At 39.8% G+C, this 11,563-nt stretch overlaps 1 protein-coding gene across 4 annotated transcripts in view; it reads right to left on the bottom strand.

Moving 5' to 3' along the window:
* Positions 1–3,173: 3,173 nt before the first annotated feature.
* Positions 3,174–11,563, bottom strand: part of lrba (LPS responsive beige-like anchor protein) — a 273,015-nt gene continuing 264,625 nt past the window's right edge. For all 4 annotated transcript variants that reach the window (XM_049472639.1, XM_049472641.1, XM_049472642.1 and 1 more), the window contains 2 exons: positions 9,886–10,037; positions 3,174–7,018 (listed from right to left, as the gene is read on the bottom strand). In XM_049472639.1, coding sequence (XP_049328596.1) covers positions 6,928–7,018; positions 9,886–10,037 — 243 coding nt within the window. In that variant the 3' untranslated portion in view covers positions 3,174–6,927. The remainder of the gene's footprint in view (positions 7,019–9,885; positions 10,038–11,563) is intronic.

The following is an 11,563-nucleotide window of genomic DNA, read 5'->3' as shown; positions in this document are numbered from 1 at the left end:
ATGTATTTTCTTTTTAACAAGCTGTCTGCCACCCACTTTTGGGTCCCGACCCACCTGTTGAGAATTGCTGTTCTACACAACTCAGATGTCCACAGGCTTAAGTTTGGAAACCTTTCTGTGTGCAGTGACCCTGAAACCTGTGGACCACGAACACCGAGCCAGTTTGCTTCATGTGGTAGGCTAATTCTTTTTATCGTGATCTCACTGTGCTTAATGACATCATCCAGCTCCTGGAATATATCCTTTAGAAATGTCTCAAAAAAAAAAGAATACTGTATCAAATTGCGTATTTTGTTTTGCAATACTGTATCGATGTACTAATTATTAATTTAGTCTGATGATTACAAAATATCTCTTGTATCTAGCATACTCTTTCCATTTTTCATTGCATTGTAAAATAACACTAAATAAATATATAACTTGGATATTTGAGTATACGCCACCTTGAGACTACATACTTCATACTCAAAAACTATTAGCAATTAGTACACAATTGAGATGCACTGCATGTTTTCCTAAACTAAGAGACTCAGAAATCATTTTTATGTGAAACTTGTTCCTAACTGTGTGACATTAATAAACATATAAAAAGACAGGAGTAAATTAAAGGAGAGATACAGTGGTAGGAAAACGTTTGGGAACCCTGATCATTATCATACACCAAACAAACACAGTGTTCTCTGAGAAGTGAAATAAAGTTTATAGGATTTACCGAAAGTGTACAATAATTCTTTAAACAAGTTATTCACCACCTACTGGAGAAAAACTCGCAGTGAACTAATGTGTGTAGTTTGAATTAAGTATTTAGCCAAAATACTGATTGTACTGTGAAGTATTCATAGTCACTTAAACTGTATGTTAACCGTGTTCTAGCGATCGCTAGCGTCAACTAGTATTTGTTTGTTCTTGGGCAGTTAATAATGTAGATAATACTTTATATTTCTATTTTATATCAAATTTGGAAAGTTTAAAAAAAATTCGGCATGAACTGTACAATAAACACATTGCGTGCGCTGTGTTGGGGGGTTAACAATTACTAGCTATTTAATTTAATCAATCAGTGCTCTTCAATACAGATGAAAGCTGTCTATAATTACTACTAGTTACACGAGTTATAAAATTCAATGCATGATTAGGGCTGTACTGCACTCTTTGCCAGAATCCTTTTTTTTTAAGAAAATCAGATTTGTCCATTTATTATGAATATTCAACTATTTTGTTAAGGTTTTTCCTTTATATAATTACAGAGTGTCCCATCATTTGAAAATCAGTGAAAGAGACAGCATATGATTATTTTTTATTTCTAGTAAAACATAAAAAAAAAAAAAAAATTAGTTGGGAATTTAGTTTTGTTTAAGTCAATATTTAAAGCAGCAGTCCTTAATATTTTATTTTAAATTGAAAGCAGTAATATTCCAGGATGGGGAAAGAGCAAAATATTATAATAAATGGCCTAATAAAAGTTCCTAATTTCTCATTAGCACAGTAAATAAGCAACTGCATTTCTCTTTAAATCTAAATAAATATTAGCTGTAAAAAAATGTTTAATTTAGATTCTAAAATATTGAAGATTTATGAAGCAAACGTTTGTCTTTGAACCCTTTTTCCTTTTATAACTAGTGATATAATACAGGAAGATAAAATCTGGCACCCAACATCTGCGGTTACATATAAGGCCTATTACCTTCTCCTATACTCCACTCTCCCACTCAATCACTATTACGTGCATGACACTAGTGATGCCCTTCACCTAACAGCTAGGTTGCTGTGGCCGATCAGTGACGTTCGACTCGAAGCTCAAAGCCTTTTGTTCACAAATGCACTGATCCAGTAAGGTTGTAAAAGTTGTAAAAGGGTGAGCAGAATTTGCATGTAACTTTGATAGGATTCAATAACTAAACACCAGTGCATGGTCACATTGATTTTCACTTAAATAAGTGCACCAGTTAGCCAACTATAATTTGAAATTTCCCATTATTTCTAGACAGGCCCTCAACTACTTGACTTGAAGAATCAGCTGACTGACGGGACTCATAGACTAGATGAGCTTTACCAGGTTATGAGTTAATTCTGATCCTGTGTGCTATTGGTCAGTTTGGGAGGTTCGGGACATTGAACATTGCATTCCTGTGGATCCAATCTTTACACATAAACTAATAATTATCGCAAAAAATATCGCAATACGATATGATAAACATTTCCTTACACTTTTATAAGGGCATATTTTTTTTGGGAGGTGCAAGTTTAAGCTTACCAGACTGCAGTGGCCTATCGGCTTCCAGTGAATGCATAAAAAAAAAAAAAATTCTCTTCTTTTCAGATGGTTAGGGTTATAAATTAATTATATTATTGTGTTTTGCACTTGAGATAAATTCAAAAGCATTATTAATTTTTAGTTTAATATATTTACGTCAAACTAGCAAAATGTACTGCAAAATTGGTTTTGGAGTGTAAATGTTTAGCTGTCCTCAGCAGTAGAAAGTACAAATGGAGGACATGCCAAAAAAAAATAATCAAACAAATAATCGGCAGATTAGTCGACTACTAAAATAGTCATTAGTTGCAGCCCTAACCCACAGCAAGCTTAGTTGTTAGGTGTTGGAACATTGCATGTTTGTGTATTAGTGTTAAAGGTTGCTGATCTGATTATAATTGCCCACATCACGCTTAGTTGTTAGAGGGTGGAACATTATTTGTCTTAGTGTTAACTGTTACTGAATGAATGATGAATATCCACAGTCAGTTTAGTTGTTGGGTGGTGGAACATTGTGTGTTTGTGTTTTTCTGTTAAATGTTACTGATTGGATCATAAACAGCCACAGCAAGCTTATTTGTTGGATGTTTGTGCATTGTTGTAAACAGTGAAGACTGCATCATAAATTACTATTGGGAACCTTACAATTGTTTTAATATTTTAATCACTAACATACACCATTGCATTCATGTATATAGGGGCAGTTTTCCAGACAGGGATTAAGCCTAGTGTTAGACTACAGAGCTTTTTAAATAGTTATATTTTCCAGCTGTAGTCAAACCTGTTGGGCAAAAATTAACAGGCATATTTATTTGTTTGGTCTGCAGGTTTGCTGTGGCATTTGGCTTTTGACTGAACTCTGACGAATGATCATGGTCCAACCTGCAGACTACACAGGAAAACACCACCAGATTTGAGATCATCTCCAGGTACAAAACTTTATTGTAATTCATCACACACTCCACTCTGATTGCCATGAAGTCAAACAACAAAGCTAAAAAAAAACAAACAAACAAACAAACAAAAAAAAAACTTTTTTTTTTTTTTACTTCCACACCAGGGGGGCTGTTCCACGAAGCGAGCTAACTCAGTAAATCTGGCTTTTTAAGATGAGTCTGGCTCATTTTGCTCAAATTTCGGTTCCACGAAAAAGGCTAGACATAGGCTTAGCTAAGCTGCAGCGCTTCTATTGGATGAGCCGTGTGATGTCATTGCGGGTGGGAAACAAAATAAAGGAATAAGGTTCTGCCACTGTTCATATAATATTTGTATATATTTAATTGAGTATTGCACTGTATTGGAAATGTGTCTGCACACTGCAATTTATTGGTTCAATCTTAAATTCAGGCCAGTTTAAAATAAAATAGTGTTTAATCGCAGTTCATTTCCACAAAGATATATTTGCATAAACTCCATAATCACATTTATGATGCCCAGGTACTTTTAAATGCAGTTACTTTTAAGTATATTTGTAATCAAAGAATTTTTTATACAAATGATATCCATTCATTCCATCCATATATGTAATCATATTTGTTCAATATAAATAAAATAAATGTTTGGTTAAATGAATGATGCAAAAAGTTAAATTGCATACAGGTGATATAAATTTAGGCTATAAAAAGAGCAGCCAACATTGAAGGCTGTAGGCAGTGATCGACCACGGCATGCCTATTTGAAGACGATCCAGTAGATGAGGGAGCGTGTGTAGTGCGCAGAGCTTTCAGATGTTTTCAAATGTCTGGCTCAAATGAATGGGAACAGGTTGAGTCTGTTCGTCGTTAGTGGAACAGAACTAGCTGGAAGTGACTTGTGTGGCTAACTCAAGCGAGGCTTCGCTTCGTGGAACAGTCCCCAGGCCTGACTCTCTCCATAGTGGAAATCTCCATCATGCATCGTATGTAGGCAGGGTGCACATTTTATTGTTTTCAACAGGGTTTACAGCAGCTGGCCACAAGAGGGCAGCAATGGGTTTCACTTTAATCTCTGTCCACTGTATGAGTGTGGTTGATTACACCATGATTGTGTCCCAATTGTGTACTAAACACTAATATTATAAGGTATACACTAATACAGATTTAACAGGTTATTACACTAAATATTCATGTACTAACCTGTTGGGTAAAATACGTCACTGACACTTCTGCTGTAGTGCCGTTCATTTATGATGTTCTTCAGTATTTTTTTTTATATTGTTTCGTATGCGAGTAACTACTCCTTTTCTGTTTTGCATTTTATTGTGGGATAATGGTGTCAATCTTAACCACACTCAAAATCCACCTGGTTCTGATTATGTAACCTGGGTATTTAAGTAAATTTCCCTATTAGGACTTATCTATACTACATACTCAAAAACTAGTAAGTATTAGTAATTAGTACACAATTGGGATGTGCCCATGTTTTCCTAAACTGAGAGGAACAGACATCATTTTTATTTAAACTCATAACAGAGGTCAACCGGAGTTTAATACAAGGATTAAACATTTATGGTAATAGGTTTTTATATTATTACAATTAGGCAGTAAAACAGTTAATGAGGTTAATTTTCCAGTTGAGCAATTTGTGGTAGTTTGTTACTTGATTTTTTTTTTTTAAGTTCTTATGGTCATAAATTCTGACATGCTGAAAGTCATGCCATAGCAGTATATAAACCAATCATCAAGGTGGGGGCGTCCCCAAGTAATCCCTGAGTTAAACTGTGAGGTGTTATCCTGTGAGTGAGGTGAAACACTGGTCAGCATGCTCATGACAAGGATAGGATATTCTATTTCCAAAGTTCAACAGTGTCAAGTGTGTACCAGGAATCTGTCAGAGAAAGCTTTACTATTCACAGTGAACAGTGCAGTGGGCGGGAAGGCTCCTGACAGGCTGTGTCTGTTTAGAATTGTCCATATAAATAGACAAGCCATTCTGGCTAAAACAATTCCCTCATTCAATGCAGGACATCCTACACACATCCTGTAGGCCAGTGCAGTGGTGTTTTTTTCTGCTTCCATGGGACATAGCAAAAGGCAAAGTATAGGTTAACCCAGACTTCAGCACTTCAAGGCATTTCTAAGAATTACTTATGTATTCTAAAATGTAGTACTTGTTCACTGTGAGTTATTTGGCTTTCTGTTACATTACTGTATATGGTAATCAACCATATATCACAGATACAGAGGACAGAGATTAAAATAAAACCTTCTCAAACCAGAGCACTTCTTTTAATGAATTGGACACATCTTTCCACTGCCTGTGAGGTTCAAAACTAACTTCTTGTCATAACCCCATGTATTGCAGAGACATTAAGTGAATCATTATGTTAGTATTCATTCACTTTTCTGGACGGTTGAGGTCATTTGCACAACATAACATTCCTCGTAACTAATCAGATACATCAGAACAGGCCTTGGTGTTGGGTAGAGACAGATTTGAAGTTTAAAACAACAAAAGATAAAAGCAAAAACAACAAATTATGATAATAATAATATTTTAGTAAATCATTCGGTCCTCTGACCCATACAATGATCTTACTTTCTCCAGATCATTTAAACCCACATCACTGATTTCTTTTTTAACTATGTAAAGATTTCAGCCCTTAATTAAACACACACACACATAAATATAGGGTTAAATTGACGGCATTAATGATTATCAGCTAATCAGTTTCTCCAGGCTCTGCTTAATGATGTATTATTTCATAGCAGTTGTTGTGAACCATAATGAGACTTAGTTTTACAGTGCTTTATTAATATTTAACTATAATTATAGTTAAACTGAGCTACAGAATATTACTAAAACAGTATAGGTGTTGTGACGGTACAGTGAAGAGTTAAGCCTGTCACAATAATTACATTTATCATGCAGTATATAATTCAATTACTGCAAAACATTGGAGTTTATCAGCGATCGGGTCAATGTGTTGGTGAACTTGTGTAGTCAGATAACTTAAACTCAGGAGTTTTCAGGAGTCTAATAACAACTGAGAAAACTCTGGTTGAATACACAACAGTGTGCAGAGCCTGGAGACGGTAATTACTGCATATGCAGTTCACACACACATTCACCTCTCTTGACAAACAGATGCTAATGTATGGTGGGTGTGTGTGCGGTTAGGCAGCTATGATGAAGGGGTTTATGTGTAGCCATGTCTATTAAACAATTTTTTTCAATTCCTGTTGTTTTTTTCCTCCCCAGGATGTTTGCTGTTTGCTTGAAAGCAGAACTTGCTGAAGATCATGCTGACAGATAACCCCTTCAGAATTGGTCACAGCATTAGGAAATTAGAAAAAAAAAAAAAACACTCATCCAGTAGTACACAAATGTGTTCTCTATACACACACACACACACACAACAGAATAGAATCTAAATATACTTTTCTAGCTATCAACCTCTCCCCGACCCTTCCTCAGCTTCAGAGTCAAGGTGAAAATAGATTTTACAGCTAAAAATAGATTTTTATTTATTTTTTTATTTTTTTTATCACGCCCCAGTCCCCAGACATTAGATACATAACCCTTCCTTATGATATGAAATTTCAATAAGATCTACAAAATATAGCAATGCCCTTTTTAAAAATAGCTATGCTTATTTGAATATTCAGAATACATTCAGTGTTCAGTATTCATAGTGCCATGGCTGCGTCACATAGCGCCCCCATCTGTTGTCTTTGTAACCGTGCAGGTAGGAATCAATATCTGGTTTGGTACTCGTGATGCCATCTATTGAAGTCATTGTAGAAGAGGACGATGCTGCCGGATGCCATTCCAGTGATTATACATCTGGAGAGAAAAAAGAGAGAGAGATGGTACATCGTCACTTTAATTATATGTTTCAAACTGGTGTTTTCTGAGCGTAATCTCTAGCCACAATTTGAGGGTAGGGGTGTTAGAAAATATGGAAACATCAAACTATTGTAATTTTTTTGTTTTACAATACTGTTTGGATTGTCAAAAACACTGTCTATTTTAAATGATAAGTTTATATGTAAAGATTTGTGTCAGGCAGGGGCTCATTTAGTGTTGTGTCTAATGGAGGAAGTGGGGCCTATACTGTGTTCTTTGCTGCCACCACTATCACTGCCATGTTTCTGTGTGATTTTTTGTGTGGTTGGGATTTATTGCTTAAATGTTTCTGGTTTGCCAATGCAAACCTATACCAATGTGAGGAACTCAACAGGTAAGATTGTGACGCTGTAGAATTGTGTGTGTTAATGTATGAGAGCAAGCAAACATTTGCATTGTAAGGCACTATCGGTTGAATGTTTGCCAGCCCAAGGTACCCAACAGGTAAGAGCGAGGAGCAATTGAGTGAGCGAGGTGGGAGAGAGTGAGCGTGAGAGAGAGAGAGAGAGAGAGAGTGAGTGTGTGTGTGAGTGGGGGGGTGACTGGGGAGAGTGAGTGTGTGTGTGAGGGGGGGGTGACTGGGGAGAGTGAGTGTGTGTGTGAGGGGGGGTGACTGGGGAGAGTGAGTGTGTGTGTGAGAGGGGGGGGGGGTGACTGGGGAGAGTGTGTGAGTGGGGGGTGACTGGGGAGAGTGGATGTGTGTGTGTGTGAGAGAGGAGGGGGAGTGTGGGAGGGGGAGTGTGGGGGGTGTGTGTGTGGGAGGGGGAGTGACTGGGGAGTGTGGGGGGGGAGTGACTGGGGAGTGTGGGGGGGGAGTGACTGGGGAGTGTGGGGGGGGAGTGACTGGGGAGTGTGGGGGGGGGAGTGACTGGGGAGTGTGGGGGGGGGAGTGACTGGGGAGAGTGTGTGTGTGAGAGAGGAGGGGGAGTGTGTGAGGGGGGAGTGTGTGTGAGAGAGAGAGAGAGCGAGAGAGTGAGTTTGTAAGTGGGTAAGAGTGTGTGTGTGTGTGTGAGTGTGAGTGTGAGTGTGAGTGTGAGTGTGAGTGTGAGTGTGAGTGTGTGTGGGGGGAAGTAAGTAAGTGAGAGTGTGTGTGTTTAAGAGAGAAAGTGTGGGGAGGGGGGGTGTGGGTGTGATAGAGTGTGTGTGAGTGTGTGTGGGGGGAGTGTGAGTGAGAGAGAGTGTGGGGGGTGACTGGGGAGAGTGGATGTGTGTGTGTGTGAGAGAGGAGGGGGAGTGTGGGAGGGGGAGTGTGGGGGGTGTGTGTGTGGGAGGGGGAGTGACTGGGGAGTGTGGGGGGGGAGTGACTGGGGAGAGTGTGTGTGTGTGAGAGGAGGGGGAGTGTGTGAGGGGGGAGTGTGTGTGAGAGAGAGAGAGAGCGAGAGAGTGAGTTTGTAAGTGGGTAAGAGTGTGTGTGTGTGTGTGTGTGTGTGAGTGTGTGTGAGTGTGTGTGAGTGTGTGTGAGTGTGTGTGAGTGTGAGTGTGTGTGTGTGTGTGAGTGTGTGTGTGAGTGTGTGTGTGTGAGTGTGTGTGGGGGGAAGTAAGTAAGTGAGAGTGTGTGTGTTTAAGAGAGAAAGTGTGGGGAGGGGGGGTGTGGGTGTGTGTGAGTGTGTGTGGGGGGAGTGTGAGTGAGAGAGAGTGTGGGTGGGAGAGTGTGTGTGTGTGAAAGAGAGTGTGTGTGGGGGGAGAGAGTGTGAGTGAGAGACAGAGTGTGTGTAGGGAGAGAGTGTGTGTGGGTGGGTGGGTGGGTGGGGGGGGGGTGTAAGTGGGTAAGAGTGTGTGTGTGTGGGTAAGAGTGTGTGTGTGAGAGAGAGAGAGTGTGTGTGTGGGGGGGAAGTAAGTAAGTGAGAGTGTGTGTGTTTAAGAGAGAAAGTGTGTGTGGGGAGGTGTGGGTGTGATAGAGTGTGTGTGTGTGTGGGGGGAGTGTGAGTGAGAGAGAGTGTGTGTGGGAGGAGAGAGTGGGGGGGGGAGTGTAAGTGGGTAAGAGTGTGTGTGTGTGTGGGTAAGAGTGTGTGTGTGTGAGAGAGAGAGAGTGTGTGTGTGGGGGGGAAGTAAGTAAGTGAGAGTGTGTGTGTTTAAGAGAGAAAGTGTGTGTGGGGAGGGGGGGTGTGGGTGTGATAGAGTGTGTGTGTGTGTGTGGGGGGAGTGTGAGTGAGAGAGAGTGTGTGTGGGAGGAGAGAGTGGGGGGGGGAGTGTAAGTGGGTAAGAGTGTGTGTGGGAGGAGAGAGTGGGGGGGGGAGTGTAAGTGGGTAAGAGTGTGTGTGGGTGGGGGGGGAGTGTGTGTGTGGGGGGGAAGTAAGTAAGTGAGAGTGTGTGTGTGTGTAAGAGAGAAAGTGTGTGTGGGGAGGGGGGTGTGGGTGTGATAGAGTGTGTGTGTGTGTGTGAGAGAGAGAGAGAGAGAGAGAGAGAGAGAGATTGTGTGTGGGGGGGGAGTAAGTAAGTGAGAGTGTGTGTGTGTGTGAGAGTGTGTGTGTAAGAGAGAAAGTGTGTGTGGGGAGGGGGGGTTGGATAGACTGTGTGTGTGAGGGGAGTGTGTGTGAGTGAGAGAGAGTGTGTGTGTGGGGGGGGAGAGAGAGTGTGACCCCAAATACATCTAGTTCCTGTCTGTTGCTTGGATTAAATGTATGTGAGTGTAATAAACATGATGTCTATTAAATTTAGTTGCAGCCTGGTCCCTCACTCCTCATTTTACCTCCTGTGTGGCAACCTTAGTTTAAACGAGTAAGGCATGTGGCAAAAGTGTGGCATGGAGATTAGTGTGTAAATGAGTGAAGTTTTGCATTAGTACACAGTGATAAGTGTGTTACCTTTGGTCGTTGGAGATGGCCATGGAGCGGATAGCTGCGTCACAGCCCGGGTAGGAGAAGAGCTGTTTGAGGTCATGAACCTGCCAGACGGACAGAATCCCTCCGTCTCCTCCACACAGCAGATACTGACCATCCTTACTGAGCAGCATTGCCTACATTTACACACACAAAAGGAAACACTCTTTTTTTACTACGACTGATGATGATATTGTAAGGTATAATAAATTGTATAATAAAGTCAACATTTCTAACATTAAAAAGAATAAAATCGCAGGTTTTCAGCTTTGAGTGGTTGGAACCTAAACAGCAACTAAAAACAGCTCAACCTGTATACCAACAGAGCACACAGACTAGACCTGTCAGTAATTATATTAACAAACTGAACAATACATGTAACATAACCATAATAATTTAGCTTACTTACAACTTATCTATTGTGGTTTATTATTTAAGACATATACAGGATATTTTACATTTTGTTTGGTCTATAATATTTATAAATAATAAAATAAACATAGCCTTTTTGAAATTGATATTCCCTTCAATGTGACCCAGCCTGTGACAGGAAATAAACAATTCCACCTCAAAACCAGAGTTACACTCATACACATACAGACCCAAAACCACGCTAATATAGTTAGAACCAGGCCAGGCTATGAACACACCCATCACCAACGGGACCTGCACAGTGCGTACTCCACATATATGTCAATAGAAAAGAATATTTATGACATAATTAAATACATTACACAAGTATACAAAACTTATCCATAATTCACAAAGAAATTGAAATTTGGGGGTAAAAAGCTTGATAAAGAATCAAACAAATCTCACCTGTAATGTTAGAAAGAACAAACTGCATAGTTTCAATATCTTCATCAAACATTTAAATGTTACCAGCGCACTGATTGATGCTAGAATATAAAGAGCTCTCAGCAGCACATTAAGAACATTGACAGCTCACTCCTTAAAAGAAATACCAGACTGATACCACTGAGTGCTAACATACACAGTATTAAAATCAAATACTTTATACTGCTTTTGTTGGAGTAAAAAAAAGTCTTTCCTTTCTTTTAGGCTTCTAGATTAGGAGTGTTGCTGTGATGATTTGATGGCATTCAGCAACAAGAGTGATGGTGAAATCAGGTTGAACTCTAAAAATAGGTTCCATGTTCCATATGTAAAGCATTCACAGATCTTTGGGGTCTATTTTGTCACTTCCTGAGAGAAAAAGGTCAAGCCATGTGTCCTGAATTACATCAGCCAATCTGAGACCTGCAGCCTTTCAATGACTTTATATTGTGGTATTAGTATCAGAACCTCATGATGGCGTTTGAAAACTCAACGTATGTAAACTTGTTTTCAGTACAGCAGCAGGATGATGGAAATAATCAGCACGAGTACATCAACGTTTTAAACTTGGAGGGATTCAGCCCGCAGCACAGCGTGTACGGTAAATAACCATACTATACTTTAACTGTCCTGTCTTTCAGACACAGCAGTGCTGGAGAGTTCACCAAAGGTGTCTCCCTCTAAAGAATCCACTAAAGAATGACCAACACAAACTGTGCAGCAACAGATCCAGAGCTTCTGTCTCTGATTTTAATAGATCTAAAAGGTGGAGCAGCTACTGTGTGTAATGGAGTGTTCAAAATAATTAGGAACAGAGTGAAAGGAA

This window comes from Astyanax mexicanus, chromosome 25, assembly GCF_023375975.1.
Source record: "Astyanax mexicanus isolate ESR-SI-001 chromosome 25, AstMex3_surface, whole genome shotgun sequence".
Taxonomy (NCBI): domain Eukaryota; kingdom Metazoa; phylum Chordata; class Actinopteri; order Characiformes; family Acestrorhamphidae; genus Astyanax; species Astyanax mexicanus.
This window is presented reverse-complemented; position numbering and strand designations above follow the sequence as displayed.